Source organism: Panthera uncia (assembly GCF_023721935.1).
Source record: "Panthera uncia isolate 11264 chromosome D3 unlocalized genomic scaffold, Puncia_PCG_1.0 HiC_scaffold_8, whole genome shotgun sequence".
Lineage (NCBI taxonomy): Eukaryota > Metazoa > Chordata > Mammalia > Carnivora > Felidae > Panthera > Panthera uncia.
Genome location: NW_026057586.1, coordinates 27398763 through 27424115, shown reverse-complemented (window position 1 = coordinate 27424115; position 25353 = coordinate 27398763). Strand labels below are relative to the sequence as shown.

At 48.3% G+C, this 25353-nt stretch overlaps 1 protein-coding gene across 9 annotated transcripts in view; it reads left to right on the top strand.

Moving 5' to 3' along the window:
* Window positions 1–24672, top strand: part of ARK2N (arkadia (RNF111) N-terminal like PKA signaling regulator 2N) — a 138730-nt gene extending 114058 nt beyond the window's left edge. For 7 of the 9 annotated variants that reach the window (XR_007455375.1, XR_007455374.1, XR_007455376.1 and 4 more), the window contains one exon: window positions 4864–18338. Coding sequence is in view for 3 of the 9 variants with exons in the window: in XM_049620146.1 (XP_049476103.1) it covers window positions 4864–4949 (86 nt within the window). In the remaining 6 variants the exon portion in view is untranslated. Of the gene's footprint in view, window positions 1–4863; window positions 18339–19730 lie in introns of those variants that run through there. The other 2 variants (XR_007455373.1, XR_007455372.1) reach the window with 2 other exon arrangements.
* Window positions 24673–25353: the final 681 nt, after the last annotated feature.

The following is a 25353-nucleotide window of genomic DNA, read 5'->3' as shown; positions in this document are numbered from 1 at the left end:
AAATACGTAAGCACACATGGTTCATGGCAACATAACTTGTGATTGCAAAACATGGGAAATTGCCTACGTGTCACAGCACAAGGGGCAGGTTGAGTAAACCGGGGAACATCCCCACCCCGGGGAATACTGTGCATCTATGAAGTCAGTGAGGACGATCTCTTTGAACTGATACGACGTGACTTTCAGGATACGCTGTTAAATGAAAACTGCAAAAAAATGCAAAAAGGAACAGGTACTGTACATATTATCTTTTATAGGAGAAAGAAGAGAAAATAAGAAAACACATGTATATCTGCTTATTTCCAAAAGAAGCATAGGAGAAGGGATTAGACTGGAAACTAAAGAAATTGGTTATGCATGAGGGGTTCAGGGGGAAGGAGGCTGGGGAAGGTTTATGAGAGCAACACTTCTCTGAGCATACATTTTTATGTAGTTTTGACTTTTGGAATTATGTCAATATACTATATATTTAAAACTGAATATTAGGTCAGCAAGGATGGGAGTGACCCCTAAAGTTGTGTTCAGATGGAAATAAATGAATTCAACCATACTTCATAGGAGCAAAATAGCCATACTGAAAGAAAAAACAAGGAATCCATGTAATATTTTTTAAGTTTATTTATTTATTAAAAAAAATTTTTTTAAGTTTATTTAGTATTGAGAGACAGAAAGAGAGCATGAGCATAAGGAGGGGAGGGACAGAGAGAGAGGGAGACACAGAATCCGAAGCAGGCTCCAGGCTCTGAGCTGTCAGCACAGAGCCCGATGCGGGGCTCGAACTCACAAGCCGTGAGATCATGACTTGAGCTGAAGTCGGACGCTCAACTGACTGAGCCACCCAGGCACCCCTATTTATTTATTTTGAGAGAGAGAGAGAGAGAGTGGCAGAGACACAGAGAGAGAATCCCAAGCAGGTGCCACCTGTCAATGCTGAGCTGAAGCAGGGCTTGAACTCACGAACCGTGAGATCATGACCTCAGTTGAAATCAAGAGTTGGACGCTTCACCCACCGAGTCACCCAGGCGCCCCTAATCTGTGTAATGTTTTAAACACAGTCGTTTGTCCTTCAATCTACAGAGAAAAAGAACCAGAAATAAGTCTTGATCTCTTCGTAAGCTTGCTTTTTGTAGTGGTGTAAAGAATATTATCGAGCCAACTGATCAAACTGGAATATAGATTTTGGTTTAAAAAAAGAATTGTATCATTGTTACAAAAGTAAGTCATATTTATAATGTATCAACCCCCTCCCCCCAAATTTGATAGCAATGACATATTTAAATAATATCTGGAGGGGCGCCTGGGTGGCTCAGTCGGTTAAGCGTCTGACTTCCGCTCAGGTCACGATCTCACAGTTCGTGAGTTCGAGCCCCGCGTCGGGCTCTGTGCTGACAGCTCAGAGCCTGGAGCCTGCTTCACATTCTGTGTCTCCCTCTCTCTGTGCCCCTTCCCTGCTCATGCTGTGTCTCTCTCTGTCTCAAAAATAAATAAACATTAAAAAAAAATTAAAAAAAAATTAATATCTGGAGATGGGACTTAGAAACTAACAGGCTTAGACATATACCAGAAGGTTGCACAGGAAGCTGAGACCCTGGCAGTTGGCAGTGGGCTGTAGACATGACACAGAAGAAGCTGAAGCTTGCCTGGCCAGTATCCACTCCACCCTTCTTCCCTAGTAACCAAACCCTGAGCAGAGGGCCTTGTTGCAAAGACTCCATTTCCCAGCCTCCTTTGCAGTGGAATGTGGCCAAGGAGCCTCCCCCTATCAGTGAGATGCAGCAGAGGTGGTATGCAGGACTTTCTAGAAGACTCCTCAGAGGAAAACGACTCTTGTGGGAGGTGTGCCTTTATTGCTCCTTCCACCTTCCTTCCTTCTGCTTCCTGGTATATGTCTTGGTCCATGGGGCAACCTTGGGCGTGGACTCTGCACTCTGAGGATGGCAGAGCGAAAAAGGTGGAAGGAGCCTGTGTTACTGATGCCTCTATGGAGTTAGCATACCAGCCGTGGATTGCTCACCTTTAGACTTTGCCCAGATAGAATATACCCTAGGGTGTTTGAGCCACTCTTCCTGTGGGGACCTGGGGGTCATTTACACGCAGCTACAGGCAATCTGCAAACTGATGAAGAAGACTTGGGCATTCAGCAGAGGGCTGGAGAGCGGTGGCTGGAGGAGAGCCTGGAGAAGGCCAAGCATGAGTGGAGGCCAGTTTGTCTGTGTGGGGGCCTAGTGGAGCCATAGCTGGGAAGGCTGCCGGGAGCCAGACTGGGGAGGCCTTAAAACCGAGACTGTGCCACTAGCCTATGGTAACCTTCAGTAAGCCTCTCCCCTGGCCTGGGGACCCCTCGGCCTGGGAATTTACTCAGGGACCCCTTAAGCCTGGGAATTTACTCAAATCAGAAGCTTCTAACCTGAAGTTCAGGGACAGACTTCATGGAGTCCAAGAACATCCTGCCAGATCACATAAGAGTTGTATCTATGTGTGTGTGTGTGTGTGTGTGTGTGTGTGTGTGTGTGCGTGCGTGTTTGAGACTGGCCCACAACTTCCATCAGACTCTCTAAGAGATGTGTGGCTTTCGAAGAGTTAAAAATCACTGCCCCAGATGCTTCTAGCATGAAAAGTCTCTCACTGACCATATTATGTGGGCTGGAAAGAGCCTTCAGTGATAGGGGAATGAACAAGTAAAATTAGGGCTTTAGGTACCTGAAAAAAAAATTTGATCTGGTAGCAAATACTCATAGAAAGTGTGTTTTAAAAAGCTGAAAGCACACACACACGCACCCCAAAATTAAAACTTCCCCATAATTATTCCACATTATTAGCATTATGGTGGCTTCTTATTTTTAGGTATAGATGTTGTAGAGGCCACTTTTAGACAACAGGCTCGAGCAATGGAAACTTCATCAAGGCAAAAGGGCCCACAGCGAACACCTGGCTGAATCCAGACGGGTCCATCAGGCACCCGCCTCAAAATACCCATAGGCCCTACCTGACCAGTGGGCTGCTTGCTACCAGGCACAACTACCAAAAAAGGGAAAATTCCATTGTCCCCATACCTCCTCACCTTCCCCTTTTAATAACAGCTCCCATCCGGGCCTCCGGCAGACAGATCCTTTGCCTCTTGCAGTGTATTCAATAAACTTCTATCTTCTTTGTTCAGCCTTGGGTGAATCCTTTCACCACCCACCCCCGCACACCCCGCCCCAGGCTGCCAGCTCCCACCTCTTGTTGCTCCATATTTGGGGACCCCTATCTGATGGAAATGGACACAACAGATATGATATGAAGCATCTTTTCTTTGACATTCATTTTCATGGCTGCAGAATATCACCCATGGGAATTTTTTTTTTTTTTTGCTAGTGAAGCAAACCATTTTAAGGGTGCCTGCCATGGGGGCACTGGTTTAGTAAGGTTCTGACACCCTGCAAAGCCCCAGGAAGTCAATGACTGAGGGTACTAAACCCATTTAATGGATGAGGAAACTAAGACTCCAAATGGGGATACGCCCTCTAAGCTATTTTCCACTTATTGACAGAGGAGACTGAAATGCAAGGGTTCCCAGCTTTCACCACGTGTGTGAGGAGTTGTCTCTGGGAGGTGGCTTCCTTGGGGGTCCTCCCACCGTTGGGACGGTGGGAACTAGGCTTCTGCAGTCTCTTACCCCAGCCCTGGCCTCCCAGCCACCTGGGGCTGCTGCAGGACTGGGAAGGAGGATCCTGGGGTGGGGGTGGGGGTGGGGCGCGGGAAGGAGGGTAGGGGCCCCAGGCTGGGAAAGGGAACTTCTCCCTGTAAAGAGCTTGGGCAACAGATTTGCTGCAAGCCCAGCAGAAAAGTCCACGAAGGGTACTGGCTGCCTCTCCTCCCTGGCCGCCCCCCTCCCCTGGAGCCTCCCAGCTGCGAGGTGAGGAGCCCGCCTCCTGGGCGCAGCTGCTCTGTGGTGCTGGGGGTGACAGGTGGCAGACTGGGACTCTTGCCCCCCCCACCCACCCAGGGGGTAGGGGGTGGGGGTGGGGAGGACCAAAGGAGGAACTCATCCTAGCCTCTAGCCTGGAGTCTTCATGCTCCCTCCCCTCTCCACCTTGCCCTTAACAGAAGGGAGGTGGGCTGGCTTTATAAAGAAGTGCAAAAGCCCTGGGGGCGGGGGACAGGGCCCCCTACACTGTTGGAGCTGGGCAGTAGGGTCAGTGGTTCCTAGAACCTGGCTCTGCAGCCAGAGTTTGGGACTGTGGCTTAGTTCCACCACATTCTAGTTCTGTGACCTTGGGTAAGTGACAGCCTCAGTGCCTCAACATGCCTGTCTGTAATATACAGCATAATAATAGAACTCAGTAACAGCATGAAAGAAAGTTGAGTTACAGTGTCAAGTTCTCAGAACAATGCTGGTACGTACTAAGTGCCCAAGAAATGTGAGCGATTGCTTTCAGTTGCCTATCTTCCCGGAAAAGTGCCTTAGGCCTCAGGCATCTGCCCACAGGGGACTGTAGCCTCTCTTGAGTTAGTACATGTGCAGGGAGGCCCAGCCCCAGTCAGACGGGCTTCCATTCCCATTATGTCTCCAGCTGGAGGAAGGATTTCTCTGAGCATTGCCTTCTAACCCCCTTGGTGTCCTGTGACCTCAGGGGACACATGGATGAGTTTAGGGCAGGGGGATTGGTCCTGTCTTTTGCTTCAATAAGACTGAGCTCAGTGTATTGCTTAACACATGCAGATTAGCTGGGAATCATGTACCAGCTGAGGACAGGCTTGGAGTATGTGTGTGTGTGTGTGTGTGTGTGTGAGAGAGAGAGAGAGAGAGAGAGAGAGAGAGAGAGAGAGAGAGAGATTGAACTCCATGTCTATCTTTGTGCTTCTGCTTCCTCTGTCTAGAGCTGTCACTACAAATGCCTGTCCAACTATGGATGACATTTCTCGGCCTCTCCTCTGTCTTCATCTGGGTGGGGCCATGTGCCTAATCCTTGCCAAAGGCACTGAGTCGAAGTGATGGGTCAATTCCAAGACAAGAAGTGTCGGCTGCTAAGAAGCAGGTATGACTTCTCACCACTCTCTTTCCTACCTGCCGACGGCAGGCTGGCAGGGTGACGGGAGCCCGGGACCCTAAATCACCAAATGGGAAATACTGCCTGCTTGCCAGCCAGGAGCACCACTGCTGTGAACTGAATGTTTGTGTCCCCCACCCCTATATTCATATGTTGAAGCCCTGATCTCCAAAGTGATGGTAGCTGGAGGTGGGTCCTTTGGGAGGTAAGTAGGTCACGAAGGTGGGTGGAGCTCTCACGAACGGGATTAGTGGCCTTCCAAGTAAAGACCCGAGAGAGACCATCTCTCTCTGCCATGTGAGCACACAGCGGGACGATGGCTATCCAGGAACCGGAAAGCGGGTCTTCACCAGACACTGAAGCTGCCGGCATCTAGATTGCAGGACCTTGTAGCCCCAGAACTGTGAGAAATAGGTGTTTGTCTATGGTATTTTGTTAGAACAGCCCGAGCTAAGACACTCACTATTTCATAAGGGGTGATATATTCCACAGTGTTTCAGGTTTGTTCGTTGTCGCAGCTAGTAGTGCTCTAATGTGCAGGACGATGACATTAGGGAAGGGATGACATTAGGGTTAGGGAAGGCTTCACAGAGACGTTAAAACCTGAGAAAGGTTTGAAGGCTGAGCAGAAATTGCAGTGGTGGAATCGGGGTGGGAGGGCAGATTTCAGCTCAATAGAAGAAAGAGCTGTTGACCAGTGACATTTGGCCCTACAAGATCGCTGTGTAGCAGTGAGCATATAAGCAGAGACTGTCAGGAATGTGACCCTGGGGAGCATGTGGGATCAGATGCCCTCTGCTGTCCCTGTCAGCTCAGAGGTCCTGTCCAGCTTCAGAAGGACAGGTTTGGGTACTCCACAAGGTTGTCCAGAGGATCCCACGGCTTTCCTCCGGGCTCTCTGAGCCTGGCACAAGAGCCCGCTACAAACTACCCACAGTGACCATGTTAATGGAGAATACTGAGAAGCCACCTACAGTTCCCAACGTTGGGACCAGGCTATGTTCCAGAAATCTCCATGTGAGCCAGTTGTTTGGAAACTCAGAATGCATTTTTCCCATAGAAACCAAGTTATAAATGGTGGTTGGTTTTTCACTCCAGTCCACAAATTTCTCTTTAACTCATAGTGTTCCTGAAGTTTATCATTAACAGTACAACGTTAACTGCCCTCGGTCACCTTTGACGGTCTTGGTATGGTGAGAAAATGCATTTCAGGTTCCAGTTGGGAATGCAGACGTGCATCTTACTTCTAAGTGGCATCAAGGGGCCGGGGCGGGGGGTGGCAAGTATTTTGGGCACCAGGGAGTCCTTAATTTTCCCCCCATAGTAGACAGAGAGCTCCATGCCCCAGAAGTTCTGAATTGCAGAACAATGGGCCATGTCCCTGCAGTGAGATAGGGCAGGGGCAGGAATTCAGACACAAATGGCTGTCCCCACCTTGTTGGAGCAGATCAGTCATGGTGCCTGCACATACTCAATGGCCCTGCTCAGGGAAGTAACTGAACCCTGACTGGTCCAGGCGGGCCCCTGACTGCAGGCGGCCCATGTGCAGGTCACTTGGTGACCATCTGGCTGGAAGAACTCTGTCCATCAGGGGCCGTGGAGGTGCGCAGAGCCAATCCACTTGGCTGCCTCCAGAATTTGGACTATGAATTAGAGAGGGATGAGGTCAGCTGGTAGCCAGGAAGGACTGGAATGGAGACGCACATTCATCAGTCAGGAGGGCTCCAGGATGCAACATCAGACACTGGCTCTAGCTGATTAAATCAGAAAAGAAGTTTCTGAAAAGCACGTTGGGATACCCACTATAGCAGGCCCTGCCAGTGCCCTGCCCAGGCCCCCTTGCATTCACTGCCACACGCCAAGTCTACTTACTGTGACACCGTACAAGATCTCTGACCGCAGGGAGCACGCCTGGCCTGTGTGCCAGGCAAACCAGAAGTGCTAGCCAGTTCATGTCCCTGGAAGCAGCCTGAACCAATGACAGATGGGGTGTAGGTCAAAAAACACCCCCTTCCTTCAACGGAGCTAACTCTGAGGCCTGTTCCCCACTGTCTTCCAGAGCTCCCCAGCAGGATTGAGCTCCAGGTGCCCTGACTGGCAACTGGCTTGATACAACAGTTATCTATTGCCGTGGAGCAAACCATCCAAAACTTGTGTGGCGTAAAACAGTAATGATGAATTGTTTCTCACGTGGGTTGGATGGCGACTCTAATGCGGGTGTCATCTCGTTCAGCTGCATTCAGCAGGAAAGAAAGTCCAAGATAGCCTCTCTCACATGTCTGGCAGTTGGCTGCGTGCCTCAGTTTCCCTCCAAGTGACCCCTCATCCTCCAGCAGGCTAGACCAGCTTCCTTGTGAGGCGGTCTCAAGGCAGTGTTCTGAAAGGACACAGGCAGAAGCTGCAGGGCTTTGTTAGGCTCCAGAACTCACTCAATGCCACTTCTATCTCTATTCTCTTGGGCCAAACAAGGCCCAAGCCTGGGCAGATCCACGGGGTGCAGAAATACACTCCCCACCTGAATGGGAAGCATGGTAAAGTCACATTCCCAGGGAGCATGGGTACTGGATACTGGAGGGGAGGAATGGGGCCCACGAAATAGCCCACCACACCCAGTAACACATACTGAGTTAGCTTCCTTCCCTCTCTTCCTCTCTTCTACCAGTGTTTCCCGGGACTCCCCCCGCCCCCCGCCCTCAACCCCAATAGTTACACTTGAATATTTCAACCATTGTCTACTCTGCGGGAATGTAAGCCAAGAACCACACAGAATCATCTGGAGAACTGGGAACCAGGCTTGAAGCTCAGCTCCCAGGAAGGATGGCCCCTGCCTAGGAGAAGACGGTGCCACAGTCCCGAAGCTAGATGCCTGTGCCATGTGGCACTTTCTTCTTCCAGTGCTCATGTCTGGTCCAAGTCTGGTGTGGGTGAGACCTCAATATGGAGTCTAGGTCACTTGCCTGGAGCTTTATTGCCAGGACGCTGCAGAGGTCAGGTTTCTGGGCTCAGCAGTGGGGAAGAGCGTTCACAAGGGTGGACATGCCCCCAAACCTAGCCAGAACATTCAACGGTGTCGGCTTCCCAGAGAAGCAAGAGAAATGGGGAGGGAAGAACGTGGAGGGAGGAGTGGCACCAGAGAGGAGCAGGTCCCCAGGGCTGACTCTGGTGACCTTTCCAGTTTGCCCTGTCCTGTTCCAATTCAGTCATCCCTTTTTCTGACCATTATGTCTTCCTTTCTGAAGGTGGTTTAGGTGAGTCTTGATTCCTTTCTACCAAAGGAGTCCTACTAACAAAGCCCAAGCTCCTGTGGACACAGGCGCCCAGGCCGTGGGGTTAGTTGTCCCATGTGTGTCTGGGATTGGGACCACCAGGCCTCCTGTGGAGAATGGGGATCCCTCACCCAGAGGCTGCCTGGTTGTGTGCAGTCATCTAGTCATCTTTGCCATGGCCCCTCGCAGGTGGCATCCATCCACACGACACCGGCATCTTATGAGTTCTTGTGTGTTCTGCTTTACTTCTGGTGGCTGTCTGGCTTGTTAGCTCATCTGCTGGTGCATTTGTTCACTCCACAAATGCTTATTGTATATCTTGGAAATATTCACCGTCTTGGGAAGAAGCTCAGACCCAAAGCTATTAAGTAAGAGCAAACGCGTGAGTCTTTGTACAGTGTTTACAAATCAGACATTGGAACAATTTCCAAGTCAGAGCCTTCTAATATTGCTGTACTTTTATTTGTTTAATTAATATGGAAAGCCAATATGATGTATACACACATTTGGAAAGTCAAATAGCGCTAAAAAGGCTTATGACAGTGTGGTGGTTCCCTGTTCCACCCTTCCCCACTTTCCCTGTTCTCTTCCTTAAAGGCAACCACCAAACTCTGTTACCTATTTCTTCTGGAATTCACCCATTTCTATATGTCTAAAGAATATGCCTATGCTGCTATCTTTCAATTACTTAATTATAGGCATTATCGATTGATTGCTCATTATGATAGATGAGGTTTAATGCTCTGACACTAATATTCTCTCTCCTCCCCTCCCCCATCCTTCCAATATGATTAATTTACAATTTTTCCTTAAGTCAACATTCAGAGTCTACAGTATCATTCACGCCTATGCAAAAATTATTCACAACTGAGCTTTGTAATTTGTGCTATTGTTTTCTTTCTGGTTTTTTGGTTTTTGTTTTTCCCAAAGTTAATAATTGCTTTGTTGTTTCGATTTGCTTAACTTTCTTTACAGTAGTGTATACACGTGAGTCTTTGTACAGTGTTTACAAATCAGACACAGTACACTGATCCATAAGGTCAATCATAGGAGGTAATCTATCATTTTCAGTTTTTTCTCCAGAGCTGTCCTTCCTGGAGACCTTCATTTTCCTTCAGTTTGGACTTGCTCTTCTCTAGGGTTGCCCATCAGTTGTTGTCTTGGGATTTTCTTTTGCTTTCATCCTTAAAATTCCCTTTGCCTCTCTCTGGAATTGGGGGTCTGTGTGCCTGGATCTCATGGCTTTCTCTTGCTTGGTTTTCACTCTCTTGCTCTGGTAATGCACCTTATCTGGTGAACGATGTGTATAGCAGGAGAGGGCATGATAATGACTGCTCCAGTCTGGTCTGGCTGCCCTCCAGTGTCTCCCTCCGTTGCTTTCCAGGAAATGCCTTTGACTTTTCTTTTGGTTGGATCTCTTGTTTCCTGCATCTGTCTTTTTTGGTTTTAGTGGTGAACACCTTCTAGTAGCTTCCTGAGAAGGGGTTTGGACTAGTGGTTTTTGGAGACTTTGCATGGCTGAAAAATACTCCTCTCCTACCTGAGGGTCTTGCTTCATTATCTTCTTTGCCAGTATGGCCTGGCTGCTGAGAGGCTCAAATCCATTAGAAGCACTGACCCCCTCCTGTGTGACCCATAATTTTCTCCCTGGAAGTGGACAAGATTTTCTCCTGTCCTCAGTGTTCTGAAAATTCCCAGTGATGTGCATTGGAATTGGGATTGTTTTTAGCCACTATGCTGGAAGATCAGTGGGCTATTCAGTCTTTGTGGTGCAGAACTATTAAGAAGACCCTGGAAACCTAACTCTGGGCTGCCTAGACCTAAGCCAAGGTCTGGGTAGGAGGAGCTACACCGGAGCTTAGCTTCTTTTAGGACCAATAGCTTTCTCTCCCCTACTTCTTCAGTAGGGGTCTGGAGGTAGACCTATAAATCTCCACAGACTCCAAGGTCACCAGATGTAAAGCAGCTGGTGTTCCCCAGCAGCTGCAAACCTCGGGAACACTGAATCCAGTCTGCCTGGTGCCCAATAGCCTATTACTACTCCCTTGGCAAAGCTGCTTCCCTCCAGTTGCCTGTAACAGGGAGACTCCCAGTGATGATGAGATCCCTCCCCTGGAACCAGACCTACACTACATCCCAGCTGCATTCCCGACCCAGCATGCCTTTCTGGGGACTCATGGGAGATTCAGGTGCTTCCATTGGGTTTCCCATGTCTGTTCACAAGTTTTTGATTTCCAGGAAGTATTTTGTTGTTGTTGTTCTCTAAATGGCCATTAAAAAAAAACCAACATTCTGTTCTTGGGATGCAACATCTCTTATTTCTCTGGGGAGATTAATGATCTTTTAAAAATCGTTCTTTTTCTCTTTTCGGCTGCCTCAGGTCATTTGGCCTCTGGATTCCTTATTAGAGGTTTTTCTAGGCAGTCTGGGAACCTTTGGTTGTCTGCTTGTAATTAAGTATAGTGGTGAGTGGGGAGGAACCAAAACGCTGATTGGAAACTGGGGGCACTTTGACTCTGAGTCCCCACTGTAGGGTGATCTTGGTGGACCTTCTGATGGGAAACCTCTGGGTCAATGTCTTCATTTAGGGCTTTCCTTTTGGATGGTCAAATGCCCAGAGAGCTGTCTTCTGATCTACTGCCTCAGGAGCGAGACTGGTGCCTGTCCTGAGGGGGTTAGGTTGGAAAGGAGACCCCGAGGGCAGGTGGGATGAGAATGAATCCCGGCCCGCAGACTCTCTTCTCTGCTTTACCTTCTGCAGAGAAGAAAGCTCCAGCCCCTGCCCTGAGGGAGAAGGCAGGTACCCAGCACTGCGGAGCTGGGAGGGGCCTGGGGGACCCACTTCTTCACAGGTCTCCCAATCTCTACCAGCCCCCTTACTCTTAGTTCCAAGGGCACCCCAGCGTTAGCTCTTGAGTGCACTGAGAACTCTGCGGTGGAATTGGATCCATTCTGAGCACCCGCCCCCCGCCCCCCACCAACTAGTTTAGGATTTCACTCCCTTGTGCCTGGTCATGTCCAGTTACCACTTGTCCACGTCCAACACTTCCAGACTTGTCACTGCACTCTCCTCTCTTGTCATTTCTGTCCTTGTAGGTTTATGTTTTTAAAAAAATCTTTTTACTAGTTTTAGTGAATTTTGGAAGGGAACAAACCTCGATGTGCATGTTCAATCTGCCATTTTACCTGCTCTGTCGCTATGCTATAACCGGTCTATCCATTCTTTGCAGAGGCTCTGTCCTGCTGACTTCATCTCTCTGCCTCCTGGCAGTTCGGCCAGGCCCCCACCAGCTGCTTCTCAAATTGCTGCAGCTAGGAGGCAGAGACAGGTGCCTGTGGGACAGAGCCCCAGAGCCCCAACCTCTCTGGTCTCTCAGAGCCCCCACACCTGCAGACCCTTCACAGAGAGCTCAGAGGGAGGGAGGCATGGGCTAGTGGGTACTACTTTGCTGAGAAGGGATGGAGTCCAGCCAGGCACGGCCAAGGATGACCCAACCCATCGGCCTGGGTGGGCAGCACAGTTGTCTTTGTGTCCACGTGGCCGGATGCTGCGGATGGCAGGGAGGATGGACCACACGCTGGAAAGATGCTGACATTTTTCCTTCTGGGCTTCATTCAAATGCTTGTCTTCTGAAGCCTGATCATTTTGGGGGCCTAGGACCCTTCTTTTCAGAACCAGGGCTGACTCTTTGTCAGGCTAACTCTTCCCTGGTGATGATGTGTCCTCCCATGTGTTGGCAACCCTTGCCTCTGGGTGGGGAGCTGCAGCCCATGTTTCTCCTGGAAGGACAGTGTCATTGTGGGGCACTGCTGATGCTCACCCAACAGCCATGGCCCCTCCTCCTGCCTAAAAGAATTTTGATTGGGGCGCCCGGGTGGCACAGTCGGTTAAGCGTCTGACTTCAGCCAGGTCACGATCTCGCGGTCCGTGAGTTCGAGCCCCACGTCAGGCTCTGGGCTGATGGCTTGGAGCCTGGAGCCTGTTTCCGTTTCTGTGTCTCCCTCTCTCTCTGCCCCTCCCCTGTTCATGCTCTGTCTCTCTCTGTCCCAAAAATAAATAAAAAACGTTGAAAAAAAGAATTTTTAAAAAAGAATTTTGATTGGTACGACCGGGGTTAGGCCAACCCCAGGATGAGTGAGGAGTGGTCAAAGCCAGTCATAGCTATCCTATTCCTCTGTGTCATGACTGGTTCAGGGATGAGTGTGCCATCTGGTTCTGGCCAGTGAGATGTGCGCCTGGGCTGGGGGTGATATAGTGTGTGGTGCACCTTCTGGGAGAGATTTTCCTTCCTCCCTTCTTCTTTCCTTCCTTTCCTTTTTCTTTCTTTCTTTCTCTTTCTTTCTTTCTTTCTTTCTTTCTTTCTTTCAGTTTATTTTTTGAGAGAGAGAGAGAGAGAGAGCAGGGGAGGGAAAGAGAGAGAGGAAGAGAGAGAATTCCAAGCAGGCTCTGCACTGTCAGTACCTGATGCAGGGCTCAAATCCACGAACCATGAGATCATGACCGGAGCTGAAATCAATAGTCTGACGCTTAACCAACTGAGCTACTCATGCACCCCCAAGATGTTTCTTTCTGCTAAAAGAGAGAGGAGAATTTTTCGCCCTGTTTTTCTTCCTGTTTTGGATGCTCTCATGTGAGGACATGGTGCCTGAGCTAGGCAGCCATCTTGTGACCATGAGGCAATAAACCAGAAAATGAAAGTCCATATGCTGTGATTAGTGGAGTCAAAAGGTAGAAAGAAAGAGAATGGGGACTTGATTTCATTGTTAAGCCTCTGAACCCGTTCTTTTTTTTTTTAATTTTTTAAAAACATTTATTCATTATTGAAAGAGAGAGCATGAGCAGGGGAGGAGCAGAGAGAAGGGGAGACACAGAATCCGAAGCAGGCTCCAGGCTCTGAGCTGTCAACACAGAGCCCGACGCGGGGCTCAAACTCACAAACCGTGAGATCGTGACCTGAGCCGAAGTCGGACGCCCAACCGACTGAATCACCTGGGCATCCCTGAACCCATTCTGAAAGCACACTTACTCCCACTGTAGGACTTGCCAAGTCAATAATAAATGAACTTGTGGTTTACGCTTCTGTAAATAAGGTTTTCTTTTCATTATAGTTAAAAGCAGCCTGACTAATAACACTCACGGACCGTCTCTGGTCTCGGATTCTTCTGGTGCCTGGGAAAAAAGTGGTCTTAGTTTAGTACTTTTCTATAACAAAGTACCACAGACTGAGTGGCTTAAGAACAACAGAAATTTATTTCTCTCAGTCCTGGAGCCTGAAGTCTGAGATCAGGGTGCCGACATGGTCAAGTTCTGGTGGGGACCTTCTTCCGGGTTGCAGAATGCCACATTCTCACCATGTCCTTCCAGGACAGAGAACAGAGGGGAAGCAAACTTTCTATGACTCTTCCAAGGGCACTAGTCCCATTCGGGGGCTCTACCCTCATGACCCCGTCTCATCCAGTTGCCTCCCGAAGACTCCACATCCTAAATACCATCACATGGAGGTGAGAATTTGGGGAAGACACAAGCATTCCACTGTAACAAAAGCTATGACTTACTGGGGTTAAAGGTAAGCCAGCAATTTATTCATTCAATATGTATTGAGTGCCTACTCTGTGCCAGGCCCTGATTTAGGTACTGGATTTGAAATCCAAAACACAACCAGGACTATGTAGGAGCATCAGCCAGAAAGAGAAAAAACAGGATGCCTCAGTGTATATCAGGGCACGTACAGGGCTTTGCTGTGGCCCACCCTGTGCGCAGCATTGTATGTTCATCTGTGTGCCGACACCCATGGTAGGTAGTGGTAGTACCCCCATTATACGGATGAGGGAACTGAGGCTCAGAGAGCTTCAAAAATTTGTCCATGGTAACATAACTAGTCAGCCTCGGATCCCTGAGCCCACACTTAATCACTTCATAGGTGGGACAGGAAATGAGTGTCTGTTTTCCAGCCAAGAATAAAAGTTGTAATTTGGCAGATAGAGTACGGAGAGTGCTATGTTGTTCAGTCAGTCAACAGACGGCTGGTCATTGGTGGGTGAACAACTGGTCACCCTGTCAGTCAAGCAAACATGGGTTCATGTCTTGACTGGCTCACCCTGAGCCCAGAGCACGTGATTTCCGGCGGGTGTGACAGTAGGGAAAGACCCTACCCCTGCCCTCGGGGCACTTACAGCCTAGGGGCCAGCAGACAGATGGGGAGAGGCCGAGGCCAATGAGACAAGGGTTGCGTTTGTCATGCACAGGTGCCTCCCGGTTGATCTTGGTTTAGGACATGGGCAGAGAGCTGGAGACAGAAGCATCCCAGTGGAGGGCACAGTTCGTGGATTTCAAAGCAAGGCTCAGGAAAACAGCGTGGTGTGGATTTCAAAGCAAGGCTCAGGAAAAAAGCTCACAAAGGTAAGCATAGAATGACCATATGACCTAGCAATTCCACTCCTAGGCTTACACCCCAAAGCACTGAAAACAGGGACTCAGAAGATGCTGGTACACCAGCATTCATCGTAGCAATAGCCACAATAGCCAAAAGGTGGAAACGTCCCAAGAGTCCATTCACAGATGACTGGAAAAACAAAATATGGTCTATCTATACACTGGGAAAATAGTCCGCCCTAAAAAGGAATGAAGTTCTGACACAGGCTACGACACGGAGAAGCCTTGACAATGGTGAAATAAGCCAGTCACAACAGGACAAATGTTGCATGATTCCACTTATATGAGGTATCTAGGAGAGGCAAATGCATAGAGACAGAAAGCAGGTTAGAGGCGCCCAGGGGCCAGGGGGAGGGAGAATGGGGTGCTTAATGGGTACAGAGTTTCTGTTTGGGGTGATGGAAAAGTTCTGGAAATAGTGGTGATGATTGTACAGCATTATATCTGAAGGCACTTAGTGCTAACGCAAATGCACTTGATATAAATTTACACTAAAAACGGTCGAAGTGGTGAATTTTATGTTACGTGTATTTTACCATAATAAAACAAAACCAAACCAAAAAGTGAGGCTCAGATTTTGCCCACGTTGAGACTGTTTGCACCTCCCATTAGGCAACGTGGAGAAACAAAAATGACTCAGACATCGTCGGTGCCTGGAGGAAGCAGGGCAGATGAGGGGATCCGAGAACACAGGCAAAATAACGCAGGGCTGGTTCAGGCCCGTGCTGGGGCCGAGGAGAGGGCATGGCCAGGGTGAGCAGGGGTCAGAGGTGTTCATCTGGGAGGGCGTCCTGGCAGAGGGGTGAACCAGGAATGGCAAATTCAAATGCTTCAGGGACAGGCAGGTAATGCTATAAGATGCACTAACCGGTATAGGGAGTAGATCACAGGGAGAGGGGTTATGTGGCAGAGTGAGAAGCCTTGAAATAAAAATCAAACACACCCAGCATTCTGCTGGCTAAGCAGTCACACCCGCAAAGCCCCCGCCTCTGCTGCCCCATATGTCCTGGGCTGGCTCGTCCTGGCCGGCCGAGAAATGCTGTGGTGCCCTGTACTCTCACCTCAGCAGGTTTCCAGGTGTCTCACGGTCCCCCGACCCCCTGGGCTGTGCAGGGACCTGGGACTCACTCTCTCAGCCTTGGATAGAAGCATCTAGGATGAACGAGCCACGGACCCCTGGCTGTACGCTTCAGACTCCCATCAGCCGTTACCACTGTAACCTCACGTAAGGCCAAGTCAGAAGTCCAAAAGGGTTTAAGAGTCCAAGGGTCAGGGAGGAGTGTCAGCACAGGCAGGGGCTCTGAAGAACATCCAGGTGAGCCCCTCGATATACAGATGGGTGGATGGGACCCAGAAGGACAGACACATGAGGAAGGAGCCCCTTGTCGCGGGAAGTATTCCTGCTGAGTGACCACTCACGGGTGATGGTACAGCGAAAATTCCCTCCCTGAGTTGGGGGATGGACTGGATTTTGTAAACTTTCCCTTCCGTGTCTGAGAGTCCCTGATCCAAGGCCCCCCACGAAGCCCTTCTCCCTGTGGATGGCAGCTCATTTCCTTCTTCATTCAATTTGAACACTCCCCATCTGGCTTTGCTTTGGAGCAGTTATTATTTGTCATCAACATCAATTCAGCCCTAATGATGTAACCTGAACGCATTGTGGGGTGTCAAGCCTGGACCCCAGCTGCCTCGCAGGGGACATCCCCAGGTCTAGATGGCCTCGGACTTCTTCTTACCTCCCTCTGGGCCCTTTAGGGGGTAGAGGCTGGGCCCCTGCCCTAAGCCCCTCCCTGTCTTGAGGACCAGCCTCTGGAGGCCTCTCAAATCCACCCCCCTGCCAGGCCCAAACCTGAAACTCCTATCTTTGGAGCTTGACCCGGGGCACACATAGCCAGCGAAGCAGGGACAGGAGACCCAGGAGAGGGAAAAGAGAGAGACAGAGCCTCTGCAGGTCAGTCTGGCAGATGTGGTGAACACACTAAGAAGGGCTGAGCATGTACTTCCTGAGCTGTGGGAAGATTCAGCGTCAAGGGCCGACAGGTCAGAGAGGGGCACTTGGATAAATTTACTTGAGCACTCACTGCTTTTTCCTAAGGCCTCGTTTTTAAGCCACTGAGTGAGGGGTAGTGGTGTTTGACGGTGTTGTGGCTGATTTGGGGACAAATGTGGAGGAGATGGGCCAAGAAGCCTAGGCCCCTCAAGTTCCACTGTAAAGTGAGGCCAACGCCTCCAACACCACCCTGGGTTCTGGGCGTTGGGACCTAGAGTGACAGGATGCCCATGCCAGCAACATGCAGTGTCCTGTAGTTGGAGTGACCAGGCCTAGGGGGCAAGCCCAAGTGTAAATTCGGTGCCCTGGACTTGGACAAAGGGACCTAACTTCTCGGAGCCTCAGTTTCCTCCCCATGCCCACTTCAGGGAAGGGTGAGGGGCACCGTGGGGAAGGCATGAGGACGGCCTCGGGCCCCAAACCGTCTCATCTCCACACCCTGTCTCTTTCCTCAGCGCCCTCCCAGGCCCCATCTCCAAAGGGACGGACCGCCCAATACTAACACAGAGCTCGCCGGGGGGCCGGTTAGACACTGGCTGCCCAGTCAGAAAGTGGGTTGAGGATCCAAATGTTGGCCTGAGTGTCTGATTTTTTTAAAAAAGAAAATCCTCTGCTCCTGTTGGATTAGAAATTCTTTTGTTCTCCCTCAGCAGGCCCAGAGCAGCAGGGCCAGAAGTGGAAGTGTTTTTAAAGTCACTCTCTTGCTCGAGACGGCACTGTGGCTCCCCATTGCCAATAGGTAGGCATTGAACGGCCACCCGAGCCGCAACGTGCTGTGCAAAGCAGACACAGCAGAAGCTGTCCTTGGGGCTGACAATCTAGACCTCACAGCTGGGTTGCTTCCAGATAGCCCTTCACCATCTGCATGAGATTTACCAGGGAGGAGGCAGGGCTCACTAAAATGCAGACTCCCAGGTCCTGCTCTGGGCCCTCCTGGTCAGACTCTCAGGGGCCGGGACCTCTGAAGCAAGTTCTCCATTAGAGTCTTTTGCACACTGAGGTACAAGAACCAGCCCCCAAGGATTGTGGATCTAGGGACTGCCTTCTGCCCCCAACATGGATTTCCACCCCTCACTCAGCCCCACCAACCAAGAAAAAAGAATGAGGGAACTAAGGAATAAGATAAAGTCATAATGCCCCCATTGCCCGCCAAGACAGGCTAAGCCATTCATCTTGTCACACCCAATTTGTTCCAGCGGCCCTTAACATTTGCTGATTACATTTGGCCACATTCTCCCTGCTTTTCTCTTCCTCATTGCCTCTTGATGTGCATGAAAGTAGTGCCTCTGTTTAGGAACTTAGAACTTATACGTGTCCATAAGTTTGAACAAAGCCTCGCATGTAGCCTCTATCCAGTACTCACACAGACACATACACAGGGGTCAGTGTTCCTGTGGTGATTTTCCACCTGCCTACAAGTGGGAGACAGTGAGAGAAGGTTACCAAGTAACAATGGCTTCAATGAAATAGACATGTAATTCTTTTCTATTTTAAAGAAGTCAGGGATTCCTAGGAGAGAGGAAAAAAAAAAAAAAGGAAGAAGTCACGAGAGGGCATCTGGGGCTTACAGATTGGCTTTATGAAATCATCCAGTGTCCATACTCTTTCAAACTTGCTTCTCCACCAGCTGCATGAGATTCACTTTCCATTTTATGGTCCTAGACGGCTGCTCTAGCTCCAGCCCTTACATCCATCTTCCAGTTAGTACAATTGATAAAGAGGAGAAGAAAGACTCATCTTTTTGCCTTTAAGAACACTTTCTGGGAGGAATACATGAACTTCTGCTTTCAGCCCAGCAGTCAGAACTTAGTTACACAGTCACACCCGGCTGCAAAGGAACCTGGGAAACATAGTCATTATTCTGGGTGGCCAGCTGTCTGATTAAAAGTCACACATATCATCAAGGAGAAAGGGGGGAATGTATAACAGGGACTGCCTGCCAGCACTCTGCCCACCCCTGTAGTCTTCCTCGATCTGAGGCATGTTTTCTATGGTGATCCTTACATTTGAGTTGATTTGTGAAAGTAAAAAACTGCCTCATGTCTAATAAGAATAAAATCGGAGACAATGTGGAAAAGATAGTAAGAGAATCAGATAATTACAAAGGGAATGAAAGTAAAGCATAACTTTTCAGAGACAAGTATATGTAATCACTTTGGATTTGGGAGCGATGGGACTTGGGAACCACCGTTGGAGTCTTACATCCTCATAAGGGGAGGAGTGCTCATAAAACATTCTTTCCCTGGTTAAAAATGTCAGGGGTGTCTTCTGTTCTTCCTTTATACTCCTGCGCTCAGGATTGATGGGCAGTTCCTACGTCTGACTTTCAACCTCACCCCTTTATCTCCATGATTTCCCGGTCCCTAGAACCTACCCCCATCCCCATTCATTTTGTGCATAAATAGATTTCTTTTCATGATCAGTTCACCCCTCTGCTCAGAAACCTCCAGGGTTGCCCATAGATTACCAAATATATTCTTATTTTCTTCACCAGGCACACACACACACACACACACACACACACACACTCTATTCTTATCAAATGAAAACACTGGCTGTCTCCCTAATTCACCATCTGCCTTGGCTTCTTTGGGGCTCTGAATTTAGTCACCACTGGCCTTCCTTATGAGGCTTTGCCTGGTTCCACTGGCTCCTGCCAGAGAAGAACATGTCCGGGCTAGCTGACGGAGGATGAGAGGCAGGTGGAGCAGGACCATCCCACAACCCACAGCTGGTTGTGAGAAGCCGAGCCACTCCAGATGCCTCAGGGCAGAGCTGGAGCTGGCCAGCTCTGGGATCTGTGAGAATAAATGCTTATTGTTGTGTGTCACTGGGATTTTACAGCTATTTATTATGTAATATCTTTGCAGCAATTGCTAACTGATCTACCTGACTACATATGCTCTTCCGTATCTGAACCCCTGCAGTATTTTCTGTGTGTCTTTTAGAGTATGAGTCCCTTCTACCTTCAGTTGCGATTGGGTTTGGATATGAACACAGACACCCAAAGAAACAGTGGTGAAAATAAGATTGGAGTTTATTTCTCTCTCATATGAAGGCTGTGAAGCAGGTAAGCCGTCGTGGTGAACTGAACAGTGAGCCAGCCGTCCGCTTTGCTGAGCGTGTCACACAGCAGAGCAGGGACAGTCCAAGGCAGTGAGCAGGAACTAACAATCAGCCTTAGCTCCCAGCCTAGGCCTGTGACCAATATGAGAAACAGGCACTGTTTCCTAACTTGCCCAACCTGAGGAAACATCTTTTCAGGTGCTTGCAGAGTACGAGGATGTGTGCTGGCTATTTTCTGTGTGTTTTAGTTTTTATTTTTACTTTTGAAAAATTTTAAATATAAACCGTATTAGTCAGGGTTCTCCAGAGACACGGAACCAATAGGATATATATAGATACAAAGAAGGAGATTTATTATAAGAGTTTGGCTTCCATGGTTATTGAGACTGAGATGTCCCACGATCTGCTGTCTGCAAGCTGCAGAGCAAGGAAATCCGGTGGTGAAAGTTCCAGTCCAAACCCAAGGCCCAACAACCAGGGGAGCCAATGGTACAGGTCCCAGTGGAAGTCTGAAGGCCCAGGAATGAGGAGCATTTATGTCTGAGGGCAAGAGAAGTTGGACGTTCCACTTAAAGACAGCAAATCCCACCCTTTCTCCACCCTCTTGTTCTATGGAGGCCCTCAGTGCCTTGGGTGAGGCCCACCCACACTGGTAACAGAAAGTCCTTTACTCAATTCACCAATTCAAATGCTTATCTCTTCCAGAGTCACCCTCACAGGCACACCCAGAAATCATGTCTCCCCAGCTCTCTGGGCATCCCTTAGATCAGTCAGGTTGACACACAAAATTAACCATCACATAAAGAAAAGTAGAGAGAATAATAGAATGAATCCCCACATATCTATCATTCAGTTTCAAAAATTATCAACTCAGTGCCATTCTGGTTTCACCTATACTCCTCCCCCACCAAGAGGTAAGAACCTTCCACTCTTCTTTCTTCCTCTCTACCTTTCTTCCTTCCTTCCTTCCTTCCTTCCTTCCTTTCTTCCTTCCTTTCTTTATTTCTTCCTTCCTTCTTTCCTTCCATAAATAAATAAATAAATAAATAAATAAATTAATTAATTAAAAGTAATCTCTACACCCAACGTGGAGCTTAAACTTATAACCCCAAGATCAAGACTGGCATGTTCTACCAACTGAGCCCCCAGACATCAGTTAATATCATCTGCAAAGCATTTGGAAATACAAGGACACTTTGTGTAAACATAACCACAATACCATGATCTCATCTGAAAAAATTAATATCTTAATATCCATTGTCTGCATTTCCCCAATTATTTTTTTTGTTCTAATCATGTTTCACAAAAGTCTAAATGTTGCATTTGATTGATATATCCCTTCTGTCTCTATAGGTTGCCCCTCTGTCTCTTTTTCTCCCCCTTATAATCCATTCATTTGTGAGAAACACGGCTGGTTTGTCCTGTAGCATTTCCACAATTTAGACTCTGCTCGTTGTATCCCATGGTATCTTTTAATATGTTTCTATTTCCTGTGCTTCCAATCAATTGGGAATTAAGATCAAGAAGTTTCATTAGGTTCAGGTTCCATTTTTCTGGAAAGACCACTTCAGAGGTGGCTGGCTGTTCTATTAGGACACATGTCACCTCGCACTGTCTCTCTTTTGGAGACACTAACAGCTATTAATGGCCATTGCCTAGAACTATTATTTCATTACAATGATATTCTCATCATCTCATTTCTTCTTCATTTATTAGCCAATACTTCTATAAAGAGAAACTTCCCCTCATCAAATATTTCATTAACCTGAAATAGAGTTCATAGAGGAAAGGCAGGATACATGCTTGATTCTATTTACCAGTTGTTTGTTTGTTTGTTTGTTTGTGTGTTTGTTTTAAACAATTTCCTGACATCCTCCAAAACAGCTCTATTTTCTAAGAAGGCCATCCCATAAAATTCCTGCTTCCATGCCTTTCCCCAGGATGTAGCCACAGGACCCCACCTCACTGCCAGCCTGGACAGGCAGGGGCTCAGATAATTTCCCTATTACAATGGAGACGGGGATCATGGACCCCGGGTCCTTCTTCGTTTCCTTTTGGTCCATCTTTGTTTGAGGATTTCGGCCAACTCCTGGCACCTGGAGCCCTGGTCAGTGCGTGTGCGTGGCATACATGGGTCAGCAGTCCCCTCCTGCCTGCTCCATCCACCCCGTGTCCCAGGTCAGTGCAGAGCACAGAGCTGTCTCCTGTAGCCTCACTTTTCCCAAGCTGCTGCTGCTGCTGCTGCCTTTCCTTCTCCTCCCTCTCCTCCCCCTTCTTCTTCCCTCTCTCCACTCTCCTCCTCCCTTTTTTCCCCTTCCTTCTCTCTCTTCCACCCCTCCAGCTCCTTCTCTCTCTTCTCCTCTGTTTGCTTCTGGGCCTTGGTTCATGTTTTACCTCCCTCCTTTTTCTTAGCTTGTTGCAAATGACCCCACCCTTGAGGGTCCTCTCCTACCCTGCTCTGTCCTGAAGGACTTCTTGAGTGCTTAAGCCCATCTTGACTTCCGCCCGACTCACCATCATCCCTGGTTTGGGGCAGCTTCTCTTGGATCCCTTTTTATTTTCTTGCGGTTATGCCCTGACTCCCCAGTGACCGTCAGCGCCCCGGGCCATGCCTCTTCCTGTGGCAGGCTGCATCTAGAACCCCGCCACATTCAGCACAGAGGCTGTTGTGACGCCAGTCATGGAGGGGGCGTCTACTGAAGTCCACCTGTTTCGCACAGATTTTGAAAGCTGTGTCTACCTGATGCCAACCCAACCTGGAGATGAACAGGAATTCTGTCGTCTGTTTTGGAAAACTGTGGATGTCTACGTGGCTGATGTGCTAGGTTTGTTTCCGTTTGTTGACTAAAGGGCAGTGGAGGTCATAACCCAGATCTAATGTTGGGCTCCAAAGGAGTAATTCTCAAAACAGATGCGTCTGGGCCCCAGAATCAAGAAGCTCTGTAGAACCCCTTCTGCAGGTAGCCACGGTGGAGGCAAAAGAGAGTGAGGATTCAAAGCATGAGCCAAGGTTCAAGGTGACAGTGCTATTTCTACCTTATAGGGTGATGTTTCTCTAGTTTGGATCAGGAATTATAGATTTCATTTTTAAAATATTTCTTCACCTTTCAGTTTTTAAGTATTTCTTCCTGAATGTTACATGCTAAGCCTGCAAACATGCTCTAGGTTTTGACCTTGGCAGGGGGCAGGAAGCACACATAAAGATAAACCCCGATGAATGAAATGTTTCCACAAATATTCCTCTTCTCAGGAATCTGCTTTATTGTATCCTGTGGACATTAACTAATGCGAGGAAGAGTGGAAGACAGCCATCCTGGTGTGATGGAGAACCGGTGGGAAGTGGCAGCAATACTAGGCTATGTGCCAGGAAACAAGGATCCTCGTTCTGACTCATCCAGGAATGGTGGTGCCCTCGTTCATAACCCCATTTCTGAGCCTCAGTTTCCTTATCCATGAGACAAGGAGATGGGCAAAATAATAATCAAATTTCATTCTTGGAGATACCACTATTTTATGCTTCTAGAATTTTCCGTGTTCTATGCTTCTAGAATTTAGCCGTGGCTCCACGGCTCTCTGCTCATTTGATCCTCACAGTAAACCTTTAAGGTAGTCTGACAGGGGTTATTATTATTCCCATTGGACAGATGGTTGCACTGAGGCTGCGGAATGGTAAACACCCAAGGTTTCATTCAAAATGAAACCCCTTCTCGTAATGCGAAATACTTCCTTCTTAGCAGGAGGCTCATGTCTGTGTGCATGTGGGCATATTGGTGAATGTGGGCATCTGTCTGTCATGTTTCTCTGATGTTTGAGTAAGAAGGGTGCAGCTTGTAATTGGACTCATGATTTCCGCTTTGTCTGATGGATATTCCATGTCATGGTATCATTCTTGGTCTATTCCTGGATGTTTGCTTTTGTCTGATGAATGTTCCGTGTTACAGTATAATTTACGCTAAATGCTTTAGGCAAAAATAAATAGTGACAGGAGGACAAAGGGTAGTGGGCAAGGGGAGACGGAGAAGTAAAGGGGCAAGAACGAAGAGCTGAATTGCCACCACCATTGTATGTACTGCACGAGTGCAGAGGTCTCTTGATCTTCACATTAACCCCATGAGGAACTATAATCACACCCATTTTACAGATACTGAAACCAAGGCCTAGAGAAGTTAAGGAACTTGTCCAAGAGCCAGCATGTGAAGCCAGGCAATCCGGTTTCAGAGTTTGTAGCCCAACCCCCCCGCTGTCGAGGGCAGGTTGGGTAGTCATCAGCCTTTGTGAGCTGCTCTGGTATAAAGTAGGATTAAAAAAAAAAAAGAAGAGCTACTCAAGCAAGGAAGGTTGCAGAGAAATTGGGACGCTATATACTGCTGGGAGTACTGACTGTGAGTTTAATCTTTTCATAAGCCATGTATGGCAAGAGCCATAAAGTTTTTCCATATTTGTCAACTCAAGAATGCCAACCCTAGAAGTTTGCTCTAAGCTTACAGTTTAACAAAAGCAACAAGCTATAGGCATGAAGTTTATCGTGTGATCTCCAATAAGGGAAAAGTGGGAGTGAATTACATGCCCAAGAGTAGAGTATGATTAATTTCACAGTACCTTCACTTGTTGGATACTATGAAAACATTTAAAATGAAAATTATGAAGATAATTATGTCGAAGGATGGGGAAATGTCTCTGATAAAATGTTAAGATTAAAACGCAGAATAAAAAATATGTAGATTATGATGACAAATCTGGTCTATATGCATATTGGCAAAGCCTGAAATGGAACAGGAGAAAAATTCTAGTAGTTAAGTGTTTGTTAAGGTCTTCTCATTTAAAAAAAAAAAATGTTTTGGGGCGCCTGGGTGGCGCAGTCGGTTAAGCGTCCGACTTCAGCCAGGTCACGATCTCGCGGTCCGTGAGTTCGAGCCCCGCGTCAGGCTCTGGGCTGATGGCTCGGAGCCTGGAGCCTGTTTCCGATTCTGTGTCTCCCTCTCTCTCTGCCCCTCCCCCGTTCATGCTCTGTCTCTCTCTGTCCCAAAAATAAATAAAAAACGTTGAAAAAAAAAATTTTTAAAAAAATAAAAAATAAAAAAAAATGTTTTAAAAAATGTTTTATTTATTTTTGAGAGAGACAGAGACAGAGACAGAGCATGAGTGGGGAGGGGCAGAGAGTGAGGGAGACACAGAATCCCAAACAGGCTCCAGGCTCTGAGCTGTCAGCACAGAGCCTGACGCGGGGCTTGAACCCACCAACGGTGAGATCATGACCTAAGCCAAAGTCAGTTGCTTAACCAACTGAGCCACCCAGGTGTCCCAGGTCTTCTCATTTTTTCAAGAATTTTTATTAGTGGTGGCATTGTGTTTATTTGACAGATTATGAAAACAGGAAAGAGCTGGTGGCAGAAGCTTGTTGAAATGACCTTCCAGAGGGGGGCTTGGGCCTGGCGGGAGATGTCCTCCCCCAGTTCGCCCCTGTGGGGCAGCCACAGGTGCTTGGTGGGGAAGAAGTCGGAGGGA